The sequence below is a fragment of the Rhyacophila brunnea genome, unplaced genomic scaffold (genome assembly GCF_057557595.1).
Source record: "Rhyacophila brunnea isolate RB1 unplaced genomic scaffold, BYU_Rbru_1.0 scaffold_51, whole genome shotgun sequence".
Lineage (NCBI taxonomy): Eukaryota > Metazoa > Arthropoda > Insecta > Trichoptera > Rhyacophilidae > Rhyacophila > Rhyacophila brunnea.
This window is the reverse complement of record NW_028233182.1, coordinates 435,887-455,826: the sequence shown is the minus strand read 5'-3', so window position 1 is coordinate 455,826 and position 19,940 is coordinate 435,887. Positions and strand designations below refer to the sequence as shown.

Here is a 19,940-nt window from a genome sequence, read left to right as displayed (position 1 = left end):
TGATTTTTGATAATAAAAAAAAACTGCCAAAGAATGGATTATTAATATTCTATGGAAAAAATTGTGATATGTTTTTAAAAATTATAAAACATGACAAATATGAAAATAAGAAGTCTTTATGTTTTTATGGTTTGAAAATGGATTTAGTTATCTATAAACTTAAAAATGTGGTATTTGCACCTAATTTTTAGCATCAAGAATATGAGATGATATGATAAGATGGGGACATTTTCTCTAGCAAATTTTTTTTTAATATTTAGGGCCCGTAGTTATTGTTTGTGCAATTACTTACTGTTTTTACTTAAAATTGACGCACTAATTTGCATCCCAAGATAAAAATTATATGTGGGTGTAAAAGAGATTTGTTTCCATATTAATAGATAAATTTTCATCTCATCATTTATGTTATTTAAAAATATATAACTTTTTTTCTTAATTTTAATAAAAGAAAAAACAGCACTTGTAAAACCATCTAGTAGTGTGATTTTTTTTAGCACAAAATGGTGGTAAAATGTTTGTTATAGAATAAAAAAATATTAGAGCTTTTTAATATAAGATTATAAAAAGATAATTCTCCACCCGAGGAGGTTTTTATAAAAGAATCTTTTTATTTTTTTAATTATGTGAAAAATTTTTATAAAAAGCGCGATCTATGAAATAATACCAGTAAAGGTAAGCAATGATTTTAATACATGTTTAAAAACCAAAGTGTTGAAATTTTTTTGGAGATATACAAAGCCTTAATTTCAAATACATAATAAAATTATCTAGAGTGTTTATGATAATCATTTGATAAAAATAAGAAATGAAAAAGATTCGAAATATAATATATAAAAAAGAAATGTGAATATGCAATATAACTTTTTTTTTCAAAAGAAGTCGTAACACTCTATAAAATTTTAGCATACTTATCATAAAATGATCTTATGCGGGAAAAATATGCAGCAGAAAACTTAAGTGTATCAACATATAAGATGAAAATAGTTAAGTTTAATATAAATATTGTTATGCAGGCAGTTTATGAATTTATAACACCATAGACTTACATAAAATAACCTCTAATTTATACGAGAGGATAATAAAACTAGCTTCTAAATCTCTTATTTTAGTGTTTAAAGATTCATAATTCTGAAGTAAAGATAAAAAACTAGATCTTAGTATCATTTTGTGAGATTACAGTGAACTATGAATTGTAAGAAGTTTTCTTTAAATAAATAAATATACACTATTATTTTATGAATATTGGATAAAGTTAAACTCTTTAAAATATAAATATATTCGACTGGTATATCAAAAAATGCAAATATTTTATATTACTTGGGCATTAATCATTCCATAAGATTTTTATTTATTTATATATATATTTTTTTAATGATTGAGCTGCTTAAAAGGATTAAATTCAATGAATGCAAACATATTTTCATAACACAATTCGCTTGTAAACAATAAAAATATCTTCAACTTAATTTTGCGCGCATAATTTTTATTTTTATAGATACTTTGATAAATTATAATATATTTCAGTGATTTATTGGAGTATAAATATACTTTAAATCTAATTTTAGGGAAAATAAGTAGTCTATTTATGAGTTTTTTATAAATTTAACTACACACAAAAAAGCTGGAATTAGTCTTTTGTCCTGATTAGTACCTTTCATCTGTATTGTGATCACTGTAAGTTTATAAGACTCAGATTAATTCTCATTTACATTCAGGCTAGAAGTAAAATTCGTGTTTTGTTATTTCTTTCATAAATTCACGCGAAAATCAGTATTTATGGCTTAAAATAATTTTTATGGGCTTTCTAGAATATAGTTTAATATTATCTATTTAAGCACGAAATATAAATATTAAATGTCGTGCATTGTTAATTTATACTAATATAAAATTATTTTTTTGGTTTTAAACATTTGAATTTTGTTTTGAATGAAATCTTGGTTTAATGATAATCAAGTGAGTTTTGCATATATCTAGCTCAAAAACTTATAACAAATTAACATTTTATTTTCAAGCGTATATTTAATCAGATTTTAACAACCGAATATACATAATTTTTTTGGCAAGGTATCGCGTTTTTTATTAAGCTTCTATATTCACGCGTATTAGGTGATATTTCTCAAAATTTATATGATAAAAATAGATAAAATCTTAAGTCTTTTATTACTCTTATTTATAAATGTTTAGTCTTAAAAATATTTTTTTCGACCATCATGTATAAGAATTCATTTTATTATTTATATTTATTATTTCATAAATAATAAATTCTATGACTTTTTGATAAGTAAATATAAAAAAGGTAGATTATAGTGTCTACATATAGAATATTATACCTCTAACAAAAAAAAATAAGAAATTGAAATCAAAATCTCATAATAAATATAGAGAGCAATGTTATTCGCTATTTTGATCAAATAGTGCCGAGATCCATATATGATAATTATTTTCATTTAAGCTCTTAATGATAATTTGACGTGGATATATAGTTTTAGTTCTAGGCATAACCGTGATGTTGATTTTTTTTGTCAGAGCCGAAAAACTTTTGATAAGTTCCTAACGTGTATTTTAATTTTTTTCGTGGATTTTGTTTTTGTTTGAAGTTATTTCATGTTAGATTTAAACAAAAAAATTAAAATATTTTTTTGTTTTTTGTATTGAGTTATAGCCAAATAAATAAAAATACCTGGATTACTAAAAAACCATCTATTAAATCTGGTTTACATACAAATATTGAAATATTAAATATAAGAAAATTTTTTTGTAGGTAATATTTTTACTGAAATTACTATAATATCACAAAATATTACACTTTTTTTTAATTATACAATAGATACTCATTCAAGACCATCAAATGAATAGAAAATAATAACATAAATACAAAAATAATTGTTTTATAATTAATTTCTGTCATCATTATATATAGAAAAAAGCATGATTATCGTAAAAATATAATCTAATGTAGGTAAAAATTAGCTGTAAATCAACATTTAATTATATCTTAAAAATTTTACATTGGCAAAGGCATTTGTTGGTAGTCTGTTTTTCTAGATTATTAAATCATATTTCAAATGCTCAAAAAATAAATTTTTGCATAAAAAGCCTTTCAAATTATATTTGATCTTTGTACCTAATGGAAAGGAATATATATAAACTATATGATGTTCTAGCATAATTTTGTGTTAATACAAACCCTATAAAACCTTAGATCAAAAGCCTCTTCGCAAAACATAATTTATATAATATTAAAACCAAAATCATCCTAAAATAAATTTATTAAAACATAAAGGCATGACAATGTAAACAGTATTAAGGTGTATATGATATACATATCCTGATTATAATACAAACATAATTGCTTATGCCTTTTCATAATTCCAATTAGTCTGATTTTTATCTTAACTCTACGTGTTGAGTCGACGTCACTTGTTTGCATAGCATTATTTGTCTTGTATTTTCATGTGTGAATTTTTTTGTTTGTATGTTTTCATCAATTTAAAATGAGAAATAAAAGAACAAGTAGATTCTTTATTATCGATAGAACAAAAAAGAAGACAATCTTCTTGTTTTTTATGCTTAGCTCCTATTATTTTTAATGCAAAATTCATTTACAAGGAAAATAAATCGCTAACAAAAAAACCACTTTTCTTGAACCTCTAACCTAATTTTTATCTTTTATGTGCTAAAAACCTTTTAACTTATAGCGCGTATTCCACACAAATGCTTAAAAAATATTGATTCGGAGAAAGCACAATTTAAAATTCTTTTTTGTGAATTTATGCGCATTCGCTTTCATAATATTTATGGAAATTATAAATTTTGCAGAGTTTGAGGCAAATAATCTCGATTTTAGTAATAAATTGGGAAAGGAACCATTTCATATAACCTCCAGAATTTAGATTGTCACCTAATATCCATATTTGATGTATTTTTTTTACGGAAAGTTTAATTATATAACACTTTCATTTTGTTGTAAAATTTGAAGTTATAATTAAACTTGTATTTATAATATATATTGTATGGATTTGATATACATTTTTCTTTAAGATTGTGAATGCATTTAAAATAGATGTACATAGTGCTAAACACCATAAACACCATGCAAATGTCATGGGTTGAAAAAAATGTAAGTTGGTGAAGAAAAAATAACAATATGAGTAATTTACACATAATATCTGAAATTGATTCCTTTTTATATATATTTTATTCAAGAAAGAGATTAATATATTTATTTAGGTCATAAAATAATGATTTATTAATCTTTTAAGGGCTTATAAAAAAAGGTTCTTATAAAAAAAATTTGTATCGTTTTAATTTTATAGTATACTGAATGTATTTAATAAAAAACTTCTTTTTGGTAAATGAAATGATTTTTCACGTTTTATTTTTAGGCTCGATATCCCTAGAACCATTGAGTAACACAAAAAGTTTTCGCATCAGTTTACATGGTGTTCTAATAAGATTTTACATCAAATTTATATAATAAAATTCTTACTTTATTCTAATAATTTTTTTTTTTTTTTAAATAATCATGGATTTTATATACAGTAAAATACTCAAGTAACACAGCGGTATAAACAGCCGAAAATATATAGAATAAAAAAGCCACCTTATAAAAAAGGAATTCATGTAAAATAAAGAGTGTTACTATCGATTTCAAAATCAATTTAATCTGTAAATTGTGACAAAAAGCTCTCAATTATATTCAGAAAAACTCGAAATAAAACAAGTAAAAATAAATCTAAAATCAATTAAATCTAAAAGAAAATTTGGCAATAAAAATTATTTATGAATAGCGCATAAAAATTAAATTATTGCAATTCGCCTTTTTAGATAGAATAAGCCACAAAAATATCATGCATTTCAGCCTTGAATATATTAGAAAATACAATCAAGTATTTGCTTTCTACCTGTACAAATCCTTTTTCTTTACTTTAATCACAAAATAGAAATTTTCTTATTTTTTAAAAAAATTGAGCTTTAATTACCAATAAATGGTTTTTTACATCATTACAATAGGAAAAAGCAATTTCGATCTTTTCTCGTATGAACGGCACGGTGTATAAACTATGATAGTATCAATTCAATGTAATATTTATTTTTAGCTGTATTATATTTTTTAATGGCCTGATTATTTCAACCTTTTAATATTCTGGAGTTTTCATGGTGTATTTATAATTTTTTGTTCAGTAACAGTTTTTATTGTGTGTCTTTCGACTAAGTCTTTACCTGGAAATATATAAAATCTTTATCAGCATGTTATTTTTACTCATACTGTGGTATATTAGTTGAAAAAACGATAATTTTTTTATTATCATAAAAAATTATATGATATCATTTCCCGTAACGATTTTTTTATTTTTTTAATTTTTTCACTTGATAGCATATCCTTATTTTTTTATCTGAAATTCTATATATTTTAATGAAGTGTGCATCAAAGAGGAGTAAACATGGTGGTTTAATTATTGTATTCCGCATAATTATATTTATCTACTATTAAAATTATATAATTGCTTCATTTTCTTATTAATTCGATTTAAGAATGCGATACAAAACAAATATCGGAAGTGTTTGGCTTTATATTGTTTAAATTCTATTTATAAAATTAAGATTTATTTTTTTATTATAATTTTACAGGTACTTGATTGATTTTAATTTGTTGATCTAAATCCATACCGAAATTTTTATATTTCAAGTCTGTTATTTATAATATAGATGATTGCGGAATTCAAGGTAAAGTAGAAAAGCCAAACCTGTATTTTTTTTATTTGCATTAATCTAAAATAAAATTTATATTAAAAGGTGGTGAATGACACATTTCGTTAAATTTTATTATAATTGCTAAAAGACTAATTTAGAAGGTTTTATTGCACAAATATAATTGACACTTTTGATATTTTTTGATGTATTTGAGAACTTAAGTTTATTTAAGGAAGTATTGTGTCAAATAATGAAGTTAAATACAATATCATATTAAATATAAAATAGAAAGATGAATATTTGGATTTTTGTTATTTTTTTTACGCGTATTGCTAATACGGACTATAAACTTATTGTTATAAAAAATTCCAGTTTAAACGGAATTGAAATACATAGTCAAGAGGATCTGAAATTGGAATTTACGGTAACATTTTATAAAATTTTATGTCTTGATGCAAATTCATACTGTTTTAAAATGAATGAGTTTAACAAAGATATATTTTTAAAGCATCTTCATATAATTTCCGAGCCTAAGGCGTACATAACAAATTGTATTGGTATATTTATAGACAAAGAATACTTGAAATTACCAGACAATCCGTGCAAATACGAATTAAATATACACAAGAAAATAATTTATAAACTTAGAAACTTTGAAATGAATCCAGATGATGATATATCTAAATTGTATTCGTTTTTAAAAATGTATGTGAAAGAATATGTTGAAAATTTGAAATCTGATTTTCAAAATCAAATGAAACACACGTTTGGCATTTTTCATACATTTTGTATGATTTTATATCATATTTTAAACTTGGAAAAAAATTTTATAAAAAAGATTATTAATTTTTATAATATAAAATGGGAAAAAATCGAAGAAATAACAGCCCATAAAAAAATACACAAGGAAATTTGTGTTTATAAAACTGAATGTGATTGCGATATATTGGATTTCATTTCTAAAAATCAATTGACTGTTTTTATATCGGGATTGTGTGTAAACGAAATTTATCTTGGATTTGTGAAAATTAAAAGACTTTTTGAGAAAATGAAAATCAAAAACATATACGTCATATTTAATATTGAGATTTACAATTATATTATCTTAAATGTCAAAGAAATAATAGCGTTAACATATAGCCGATATAAAAATTCAATATCTAACAACATTGAAAACTTCACTGATGATCTTTTAGCAAAAGTGCAGCAATTTGTGGACAATGAAACTACAAAAAAGGATGAGCAGAGATCTTTATTTGGTATTTTAAATTATATAAAACAAAAAGCCGCAGTTTTTGAAATTTTAGACGATTTTAATGATGATTATTGGTATTATAGTATTAGAGCAGAAGTTAATTTTTTAGTTAACTTTAAAAAATTTGAAACGAAAATTCGGATGAAAGAAAAAATAGATGATTATACACACCACATTCATGCGGAAATATCCAATATTTTGAAGAAAATAAAACAATATATTGAAATAAATGATGAGATATCCGGTATTAAAAAGAAAATTCAAGCAGAAAATCCGAAAGTAACTACAAAAAGTATATCAAGCAGCGATTTAGAAATGAAAATTAGGAATCTTCCTACACTTCGTAGATATGGGAGATATGTTCTGGTAAGAAAAAAAGGATTACAAAATATTTATGAGGAAGATTAAAAAACCGAAAAATATAAACTTCATAATATATCTGTATACCATTTTATTGTACCCAAAATTCTATTTCCATCTATTTTTTCTTATTAATTTGTTTCGAAATCATTTAATATATCCCTATTTAGGATCAATCCCGATTACAGGTCACTTTTTAAATATAAAAAACTATTTATGGATGTATAAAAAGTGTTTCAGATTAGTCTCATAAATTTTAAAATATTCTAACATAAAAAAAATAGTTATACAATCAATTAAATTATTAAGATAGCAAGTATAAGTAAAAAAAATCTAAAAGTTTAATTTGCGATTTTAAAGTAGTATTATATTATTCAAAAACACTGTATAAAGCCATGAAAATAAAAAATAGCGAAATTAATGATATAAAAAAAATAAAAAGCGTAATTACAGACTTAATTGGGCTTAAAAATTGTTTTGCTTGTTTTCTACAATTTCTTAATTTTCTAGAAAGATTCTAAATAATTTATGAATGCTCTAAATTATAATTTGTTGACTTTTTATAGCTAATTTCCAACGTAAACATTATAAAATGGTTGACCGATTTTTTTAATTCTAAGTAAATATAAAATGTTGGTTCAAAATCTTTTTATAAATTTTTGTAAATTTATTTTGTTCGAAATAAGTTCGACTTAAATAGTTCTTAAATATTCTTTCTAATATGTATGGGCTATATATAATGATATACAAATTAAACAGCGTCTTTTACTCTGTAATATTAAATTTGTGAGTTTTTGTATTAAAATATTCACGAAATTATTTTATTTTATATATTTAGTCAATATAAAAATCAATATCAACACGCATTAGAAATTATAAGAATTTTGAATATTATACTTTTATTTTTAGCTATTCTTTACGGCTAAAATAAACCCTTATAAATAATTGCCTCTTTATAATATCTATCAAGTTAAATTTGTAATTTCTAAGACTTAGGCTGTAAAAAACATCTTTTTACATTTAAATATTCATGATTACAACATGGTATTGTCTCTATACACCGAAAATTCCCTATATAGCTTGTATGTCATTACATAATGTTCCTTGCGATATAATTTATTACTATTTAATAAACTAAGCTATAAATTCTTAAAATCGTAAAAAAATGTATTTATCCATGCCTTTATTATACAAAACAGTCAAAAAAATCTTTATACTTTAATATCACAATAAAATAAATAAAAGTTTCTGTGTGTTTAGAATTTACAGTTTTTTTATGGCTAGAAATTATATATAATAGCAGAAATTAACTAATATGAGTTTATGGATATAAAGGTTTTTGGTTTTTTTTTGCAATATTATATGACAATACGAAAATTTTAAATATTAATTTTATAAATTCCACAAAAGAGTATATTTTTTTCTATTTTTATAAGTAAAAATCAAATAAAATGCACTGATGTTGGTTTTGCCCCAAAAAATCTAATATTTAAAATATCAATGCCTGCTTGGGTTAAAGTATGCAAGCAGAGAAAATTACAACGTCCTTTTGGAAATTTTTAATAGAAAAGTGTTGATAATTGACCTTATATTCCTATATTTTCCATAAAAGAAATATTTTATTGCAAAATAAAATCTTAAAGTTGTTATGTAGATCACATATTTCGAAAATATATAGTCAATCACAAAAAAAATGTCCCATTTTTTTAAATATTTACGTAAATAAATGGACAAAAAAATCTATATTTATTCACCAATGACTTGCTTTTATCAGAAAAAAAATTAAGATGGCGCATAATTTTACTTTACTTGTTAAACATAAATAACACCTTTTCAGAATTCTATTATTTAAAACTTATTAATTGATTTTTTAGATCACATTTCGCTTTAAGTGTATTTTTCGCTAATATTTACTATGATAATAATATATTGATTTCTTCTATAGTAAGTATGATTAAATAAGACTTTAATTTTTAATTTTGATAACTTTTACAATTCATCAAAACATGCTTAGAGTTTATTAATTAATATTCTAATTTAAGTTCTCCGAAATAAAATCCCAATGTGAAGGATTTAGTAGCCTTTTTATATGTTTCTTTTATATATTTAAGCCACTATAAAGTGGTTCCTGACTCATCGAGATTGCAAAAAAGTTGTAAAATGTTTTTTTTATTGTGTATATAATATATAAACATAAATAAACGGCATGGTGAAAGCAAAAAGATCAGTACTATATCTGCCGGAATTCAACGAAACACACAAAGACAACAGGACAGGGTAGATATCTAAAACGAGGTAATTCCCATTTTTATTGGACTATAATGAAATAGCCAACAGGTGCAATATCAGCTCCGCTTTCAACATGACTTGAGAAACCTGGACAAGAAGACTAAATCTTATAGTATTGGAGTTTTTTACACGATTACGGGGTGTGCTATTAGCAACGTAAATCAAGTAGTACCCAAAAAAATTCTCCTAAATTGTGTGCCAGAGTCATCAGATAAATTTATTGTGATGATGAGGAAGTCAAGTTATCTATTTGATAACAACCATAAGGTACTCCTGGATTCATTTACTAAATAATCTTTAGATCCCCAGCAGAGATAAAAAACTTATGTAGTATAGCAGGTATGGCACTAAAATTATATTTTGGCAAAGCCGTAGAAGAATTTATATTATTATCTTATCAAGGATATTATTTGATTGTGAAGGTAGAAGTAAGAAAGAATATGATGAATAGTAGCTATGCTAAAGATTTCTGATACAATTAGCAAATTTTTAGGTGAGGAGGCGTCTTATAAAATATATGACGTCCATCATCAGAGGATAAAGCTACACAACGAAAAACATAGCTAAAAAAAGGATAGTTATTGATGTGATGCAATTTCCGTAAGAGTTTTTTCAATTGAATTTTTATTTACATAATTTCATATGCGAAGTCTTGTTGCTCAACTTTTATTTGCATAACGTTTTTTTTGTGCAGAAATAGTATCGCCAATCATTTTTTTGACAGAAAGCTTAGTTTTAGATCTCTTATTTGTGATTGTAATATTTGTTTTATAAATGGAAACATATATAAGTTAACTTGGTAATGTAAGGTTTCGTTAAAAAAAATATATTTTTGTATAAGAATATACTAAATTTTTTGTATAAAGAGCCTAATAAGAAGTAAAATATGATTTTTTGCTTCTTTTTTATGTTCTATATGTTTTTTTGCCTGAAATTACGCATTTTTAACTGCAAAAAAAGAATGATGAAGCAATCAAAATAATCTCTATTTTTTGTTTCTCGAAATTAAATACTCATAACGCCCACTTTATGTCTTATTTGCTCAGTTTCTCTGTTAAGGGGAAGATTGAGACCATTGTTTATACCCAACTGTATTGGTATGTGTATATGAATTTAATTATTTAATTATCATGCATATATAAAGATATTTATGTAAATCTTAGTTTCCAAACAGCCATCAGTATAACTTTCTCCATCAAGATTAAAATAATTTTTATTTTCTTTCTTGATTAATTCAATACCTCCTTTCCCAACAACCACTGTAAAGAAGCTTTCTCCTGCGGTTTTTGCATTCCCCAACCAAGATAGTGTCTTTATCTGTTTTCACGGGTATAATTGCGTTTTATTTTCTGGTTTCAAGTATTTATCCTGATATTCTAGGCCCTACTATTTCTATTTTATTTGAAAAAAAGCCCCCCTTGTATTTTTTTGCAACTTATTTCCCATTTTACAACTGTTTTGATGTCAATACAACGTCTTTTGTAAGACTTGTAGCGGGAATTTTATATACAAAATCTAAAATATTACCATAATCATTATATTTTTTTCGTGTTATTAGAAATGCAATTATACAGAATTCTCCTTTAAAAAAAATTTATTGGACTTAAACTGAACGATAAATTTTTATATATTGGAAATTTCATTCTTCTACATTATGTGCATTCATTACATTTTTAATAATATTTTTTTTTTATTGGTATCTTATTTTTTTTATTGATGTCATGGCACTAAATATAGTTTTTGATTATATTTTAAGGTGCAAATATACCTTTTCAATATCTAAATGGGATCAAAAATACAGCACCGTTAAAATTACTTATAAACTTTATAAATTGCTCAAAGTTTTCCTGTTTTTATCTTTGCGCCGCTTTTGACACTTATCCAAATCTAATTATTTTTATATTAAAGAGTTACCTAATTGATATAGGATCTATTTCAATACTGCTGCACTTTCATCCACGTCTACACGTACCTATTTCCCCATACTCAATGTAAATTTCTCGTTTTAAAAATAATGATGTCAATATATAGTGGAATTATTTGTGTTAAATATTTGTTGCTGGAGTTCTGACCAAAACCCATAGAATATTCTTATCATAACAATGCTGATTATCATTCGTTTATATTAATGGGGGGAAAGTATGAAAGCATGCACTAAAACATCATTTTTCCAAAAATATATCAATATTATTATGGATTTTTTTTGTAAATATATAGACCTCTTTTTTGTTTATTTTTATTTAAAGTATATTATATTTTGGTATGGATTTGAAAAATACATACTTTGAGTTGAGCGTTTACGAACCATCAATGATACTACCCTGTCGTTAAAAATAAAATATTTATAAAACACACTGGAAATTATGTTTAGGGTAAAATAAAAAAAACGGAAATAACGAAGATAAAGAATAAAACTTTTATAAACCAATGTAAAATTCTTAAAAATTTTTATATAAAAACACATTCAAAACTATTTAAAAAAACCAATAGTGCCATTCAATAATTACAATTTAAATTTTTTTTCTATTTCACATAAAAAATTCATATTTTCAAATTATGCAATGATTTGAGTTTTTTTAAATCAAGTTCTTGTTTTTTATGATAGAAAATAACAAAGTTCTTTATTTGGATATAAATATAATAAAAAGATAACATTAGAAGATATGAATGAAATTACAAAAAATTAAATAACATAAAAATTACGTGTTATTTAAATTTCTGGTTAAATAGTAGAAAAAATTATGTTTAATTTTTAACCATGTGAATATTGATAAAAGACTATGGTATAAAGGATAGATTTCCTTTATTTTTATTTCCCCAAAATATGTTTTATATACCAAAGCGACAAGCCTAAATTATGCATATGACATCAATATATTTTATTTCTACCTAGTTTATTATAATATATAAAATACATTACATAAATAGCCACGATCTCAGCTTCTTGCAAATTAATACAAAATAGAAAATAATTTACGATTCAACAAAATTAATCACCCGACTTATTTACTTTTCCAATGAATCTGGTGTCAAATGAAGAAGTTTTTACTGGGCTCCAACGCAAAAAATTTAAAATCTGATTCTTTAAGTCAACATAAAAGTTAAATATTTTTTATAAATGCCCTATAAAATTTTTACGTTCATTACGGATAAAAATTGATATCTAGAGCACAATAAACATGCATTTTTAATTTTGTGGTTGAAGTTCCATGCAATTTTGCAAATTAAAAATTTGATGTTTATCTAGGTTAAGTAATATTTATTAAATTTTTAATAAATGCTATATGCATATTACACAACTTCATTTCCAAGCACCATTTATTCAATTTATCACACCGAATTCTTTAAACACAATATTTAATTTATGTTTTTAAGTTTTTTTTCTTGGAATTGGATCTTTAAAGAAAAAAATACATAATTTTTGTGTAACTCTAAAAGTAATATTATAATTTTTTTTCTTGTTTTGTGACGTTACGTTTAGCATAATTTTCTTATAAATAAATAGATTTTAAGATTTTCGTTTCTATATTTTTAAAAAGATTCGACGATAAAAATTCCACTAGTTACAATTTAATATTTTACGAGGCGTAGAAAAAATTTAAATTTGCAAAATAGTATCAACTTTAAATGCAAAAACCTTTAAAATAGGTAAATATAACTTTGAAAGTCAAAAAATATATGAAACACAATAATATAACAAAATTCATGTCTAAACCTTGATTTGGAGAGAACTCTTATATATTTGGTATTTGATAATTAGTTTTAATCCGTTTTTTTCATATACTAAAAATGTAATTTTTAATTATCTCTCAAAACAAAAGTTTCTGAAAGCACCGTGATATAAATAAAGATCGGCGATTTTTATCGTTTGACTTTTTATTCCTTAGTGAAATCACGAGACTAGTGCTCAGTGAACAAAAATAGCTTAAACTTACCCCAAAAAAATATTATTTTATATCAAAGAACATATAGCTAATTTAAGTACGAATATACACTTGCTAAAACTTACTATAAACCCTTTTTATATTGTTTTATTATCTTATTTTATAAATTTGATGTTTGTATTCATCTTTTTTAAATATGTGTGGTTTGTTTATATCATAATTATGTGCATATCTTTATAAAAATCAAACAAAGGTATTGAAATATTATGTTTTAGATTTATTCTATGAGAATCTGAATAGTTTTTATTATATTATTTTTTCACATCTGAAGTCTTATCATCGATGTTATAATAAATATAATTGGCTTTTGAATATATAATAAAAATTTTGTTCCTTATTTATAAATATAAAATTAAAAACGGGTGTTTATAATTTCAAGCAATTTTCATTATATCATGTCAATTAAGCACCAAATTTCCCAAATAAAAATAAAATTACTAAAATATCTATTTTTATAGCTAAAAAAACCTTGCGACACGAATATACATAATTTAATAGCACCATAAAATCTATTAAAGGTAAATTTAGGCAAAAAAAATTAGATTTTAGATAATTTTGTATATTTTTAGAAATTAAATTCCTTCAGCTTTAAAAAAAATAAAAGTAATACGCAGACAAATCACGAAATAACAATGAAAGTAAGTTAAAGGACTAAATATATAGCTCTTAAACGCCTTTCAAGAAGCAGAATTTACCTAAAAAGAAATACATATGGTATTTGTTGCCCTTAAATGTATAAAACCCACAAAACCAGTATATTTTGTTAGAAAAAGGTAGATAGTTAAAAAATAAATGAATGGTTTGGATGATTATTTTTATATACTCTGCTCTTTTTAAAAAAAATTGCGGTTTATCAGACATTGAAATTTTAAATACGGATAAAAAATGAATTTATATCTCAAAGGGGGAGGGAACTCGCTTTTTCTATAAATGTCTAAACTATATCTTGTATTATCGCCTTAACTAATTTAAAAATGCATCATAAAAGAATTCCATTTTTTCTAAAAATATGAATTCACTTTCATATACGCTGATCAATGATCAAAACCTTATTTTTATGCTCCTCAATACACATAAGGGGTTTATTATGTCTTGGTAATAAATTTATTATTAACTAATTTGCAGTATAGGTATTTTTCTTCTTATTTAACAAGTATTTAATCATGATAAAATACATTTATTTCTTCGTGTAACGAATTAATATATAAATTAAGATTTTAAACCAAATTACTTCCTATTTAATTTCTCATTTTATAGTTAATTTACTGCTGAATATTTTATAATTTTATAAATAAATAGTGGATGTAGTGTAAGATATTTGTGTCTCCTATACACTTGATCATGCTTAAAATACTGTCTATCCATAATTTTAAAGCTTGACGCTTATTTCCTTTCGAATTAATTTTTTCGTCCGGTTTTGTGATAATAATCTTTTTTTGTTGATAATGGTTTGTTTTTATTTAAGGTTTTTTACCTTATAATCGTAAAATACTACCTTTTTACAATTATATTGTTAAAAAAGTTCAATTTTATTTTTGATTATGCTTAATAAAACCAATTTAATAAAAGTTTACCGAATTAAATAACAGTAAATATGATTTCATAAAAATTGTGCAGAATTTTATTTAGAATAATCGCAATAAGATCTGAAAATACTTTTATTCTAAAAAAATGCTTTGAATCGCTTCTTTCTCGGTACCTTATGAGATTCATTCAATATTTATCAATGAATAGATACAATACCTTTTCTTTTAATGATTTATTCCGAGATTTGATAAAGGAGTAAATAGTTCTGGATCATATAATTGTCTTCGCAAAAAAAGTCTTATGATAAATCACTTGGTATTTTAGTGGTTCTAGTAGCGATGTTAGTTTATGTAAATATTCGACATATAATCTTCAATTTAAGTGATTGAAGTTTCGAAAAATCTCACGCAAGAGCATTGATAAATTATCGAACTTGTAATAAACGCCGCCTAGCTGCACATGATAAAGTAAACACTGTTAGGCTGACGCACAGTAACAGAAGGCCCTAGTCTTCAAGCATACACTGGATTCCAGCGCTGAAACAACTTGACTCTCTTCTCGAACGCCAGTGCAAGTAATCACAATCATATTATAATGATGCATATTAAAGCCAAATTTGCTGACCCGATTGACGTAGTAAATATCATTAACCTTTTTTGTAATTTTTCTTTCATGGAGCATATATCTTTGATAGTTATAAATAATTCTTTGTTTAATATTTTGCATGTTTTTATTATGATATTGACGCTTGAAAACTACAAACTATATCTATACAAATTTAATTTTTAGGTAAACACAATTTGTTTTTTTCAAATTTCATTTTTAAGCTTTAAAATTGGTACTTTGTTAAATCAATTGTTTTACAATATTTGAGTCTATTAGGCGTAAATTTATTATAAATTAATATTCGGTTAGCATTTTTTTACTAAATTTTTCCGATATCTAGAAGATGATTTTTCGAATACTGTAAAATTATTAATAACTATTTAACTCGGCATTTTTCCGTATTAAAATATGTAGGTTTATTTATAAAAGTTTATTAAATCATACACGCATATTTCTGCGAATGGGCATGTAATTGAAGTAAAATTACACTACTGTATTCTATGTAACAAATTCAGCATAAAAGAAACCATAAAATAACTTTAAATGTTTAAGTAATGAGGCTTTAGTAAGTATAAAATTTATTGTAACAAAGATATTGCTTGAATTTAAATTTAAGCATAACTTTTTACTGCAAAAATAGGTGGTGTTATGTTATTTGTATTTAAATAGTTATAAATAGTGAATTTAAATCTAAAACTATTATATGTGGGTGTAAAAATACTTGGGACCACCCAAGTATACTAAAGACTTTTTATTTGCTTATAATGTCCAAACATGTGTATAATATCAACATTCAGCTATACTTGATATTTTAAATGCGAATATGTCACATGAATGAATGGACTTTGTTAAACTTGTATTATAGAATAAAAAAAAATATCTTTTGAGATTCCATTATGATTGTATAATAGCATACTATCTTATTGTAATTTACAGCATATTATTATCATTTAAAAAAGAAAAAAATTTTTAAGATGAGAATTTTATAACCGAAAAAAACTTATGTGGGAATTTTTAAAAAAATTAGAATGCCTCTAAAACCTTAAAACGCCTAAAAAAATTGGAAATTTATTTCCAATTTACATATACATGGTAATCTAACCTAGATAAATAGTATGAAAAAAATACCTTTTACATATTATTTTCGGTGTTTTATTTGCAACAGAAAAGGCATGACACTTTACATAAAATGAATGAGCTCTGAAATTTTTAGACCTAAATTGTATGAGTTTGTGTTACCTTTGATGTTTTTTTACGTGATTTTGCACGTTTCATTTCATTTACATAATAAATTCATATTTTGATGGCAATAGAGACCTAAAATAAAAGAAGAGAGAAATATTTTTTTGACATGTATATCGTATATCTGGATATAAAAAGTTCGAAAATTACAAGCATGTAGTCATTATACAAAAAGTATTAGGACAGATAAATTTTTTATGCGGGTATTTATATTAAAATTTTATAAGAATTATTAGAATCCAAGATTAGTGGATTCTACACGATTTTTTGCTTTTGAAACAAAGCTGATCGATATAATATTGGTTTACATATTAAGAGAAGCCAAATACCATATAAATATCAATTTAAAGAAATTTAATAGAAAAAAAGTCGATGGTCACTTGATTGATATTTCAGTTTAAAAAATTTATTTTCAAAGATGTTATTTTGATGCTAACAACAATTTAAATCAATATCCGTATGACATTCCGCCTTTTCTTTTATCAGATACAGCTTGAATTATCTTGTATCCATTTAATTTTTTCTTAACCATATGTATTCCCTGCACCGATGTAAAAATACTGTTTTGCGCGGAGATCTCGAGTTTATGACCCAATCTTTCTAAATATTTCTTTATTTCTTCAGGAAATCCATATTCTATGTATGTTATATCTGGATGGTATTGATTATGAATTCTCGGTTCAGCTATAGCTTCTGACATACTCTTATTCAAAATTAAATGAAAAATAACACCAAGTAGTGAAGTTGGTATTCTCGTACCCCCTGCTCCACCCAAAACAATCATTTCATCGTATTTAACAAGCATAAATGGGGCTGCGCTAGAAAAGGGTCTTTTTCTAGGCATTATTATGTTTTCAGGCATGTTTGCCAAGTCGAAAGCGTTCTTAATATGTGGAACATAAAAATCATCTATTTCATTATTATAAATGATTCCGGTTTCTAAGCACATGAATTTGGCGCCGAATTCAAGATTTACTGTACTTGTAATAGAAACAACCATATCATTTTTATCAATAATATTTAAATGTGTGGTACCATGATCATCATTTCTCAGGCCTTCAAAACCATATTCGGCGTCATCTAGAATACGATTCATGTTTATTTTTTTTGAAATTTCTTCGGCTGTATTTTTACTTGTTATTTCCTCAACCACTTTTTTCCAATCATCCATAAAATCTGGATCCTGCATTTTTCCTCTTTTGGCCGCAATAAATTTAAAAATTTCGATCAGAAGATGATAGTGAGGAAATTGTTTTCCCGCCTCTATTTTTTCGCCCTCGTCTCTAAGTTCTTTAATATCGAAATGCTCGAGTATGTTTAATGCCTGAATTATGAAAAGACCGCTTGAGGGGAGATTCGTGGTATAAAGATCATAGCCCAAAAATTTTGATTTTAAAGGCTCTCGAAAAATAGCTTTGTACTCCATAAGATCGTCCTTTTCCATGACACCACCCTCCTTTTTTATAGATTTTATTATTTTGTCTGCAATATCCCCATGATAGAAATCTTCGGGATTTTCTGCTATAGTTTTGAGGGTTTCAGCGTAATTTTTTCTGCTTATGATGTCTTTTGGTTTCACAAGCGCCCCATTCCTTGTGTAAATTTCTTTTAATCCCGGATCAGCAAAAATATAGTGGCTTAGCTTTGTGAGCCTTGTATATAATTGATTCGATACTTCAAAATTTAAGGCAATCTCTATATTTTTGGCAAATAAATCTTTCCATTTTAATTTCCCGTACTTCTTATGGGCTTCATAGAGGCCCTTTATTTCACCAGGAACCCCTACAGCTCTTCCCCCTTTCTTTGTTTGATCTGTCTTTCCTTTGAAATGATCCGCTGTTATATTCTTGGGTGCAGTTTCTCTAAAATCAATCATGTCTATAATGTCTTCGCCACTTTCTTGCGGCATTCTTATTAACATAAAACCCCCTCCCCCTATTCCACTAGAAAAGGAATTGATTATACCTACACAAATTGTTGAAGCTACGGCTGCATCAACAGCATTTCCACCAATTTCCATAATATCAACGCCTATTTTTGAGCAAAGGGGTACTTCGGAACTAACCGCACCATTTAAATAGCATGGACCATCCATAGTTCCATTTTTAAACAAAATCTTTCCTTCTAAACACCTGGGAAAATCCTCTTCATCCCCAGAATTTTTGTTTTTGGATGATGCCATGTGGCTCTGATGCCTCATATTGAAAAGTTTGTCATTGTTACTCGTAAATATCCAGGATATATAAAATGTAAAATGCACCAATTGATGAGCCATATTCATAAATTCAAATTGATTTGTTTATATATGTTTTAAGTATCAAATCGGATCATTTGTTTCGCATTAAATCTTTTTAATTCCATATTTAGGTTTCATATTGGTAGATGTCAAAAGTTATAAATAAATTTAAGAAACTAATCAATCAGATTTGCTAATTGTAAAATCACTTTTGATTTATTTTCTGGATTTACAAAAATTAATTGATGATTGCGACTGTACACAATATATTCTTCTTACAAAAGCCTAATTTTCACAAAATAGGAAAGATTAAAACTAAAAGCACTAGAAAAAATCATTTATTTTTTTAGAACATCTTTAATTTCTGATCTAGAATTTCTAAAATATTTCAATAAAAGGAAATTTTAAATAAATTATTTTTATTGGAAGGCATCGTGTTCTAAATTAGTAATTGGATACTTTTTATAAACTTTTTCTCAAAAAAAGAATTCTCTGTATCTTTAATCGTATTACAGGTGTAAGAAGAAATTCCGATTTCTATCTTTAATGAAACAACACTTCTAGAAATAAATGGATTTTAAATCTTTCATGATCAAACAATCTTATTATATACAAATCAAATAATGTCTATGTTTTAGATGAAGAACCTTAATTTATTTACTGTAAAACTATCATTTTAACAATAAATAAATTGATAATTAACTATCAATTTTAAATTTATTGCGTCAAGTCATTTGAGAATATATTTACTAAAATAATATCTAATAATGGTATCTCTATGTAATCT

At 24.7% G+C, this 19,940-nt stretch overlaps 1 protein-coding gene across 1 annotated transcript; it reads right to left on the bottom strand.

Moving 5' to 3' along the window:
- Positions 1-17,365: 17,365 nt before the first annotated feature.
- On the bottom strand, positions 17,366-19,117 carry LOC147065826 (uncharacterized). The gene has a single exon (XM_085956226.1). It carries the CDS (start codon positions 19,115-19,117, stop codon positions 17,366-17,368), a length of 1,752 nt encoding a protein of 583 aa, XP_085812352.1.
- Between the last annotated feature and the right edge of the window lie 823 nt (positions 19,118-19,940).

Excerpts from the sequence above, each read along its gene's own strand:
- LOC147065826 (XM_085956226.1), bottom strand. The coding sequence starts at position 19,117 with ATGAGGCATCAGAGCCACATGGCATCATCCAAAAACAAAAATTCTGGG.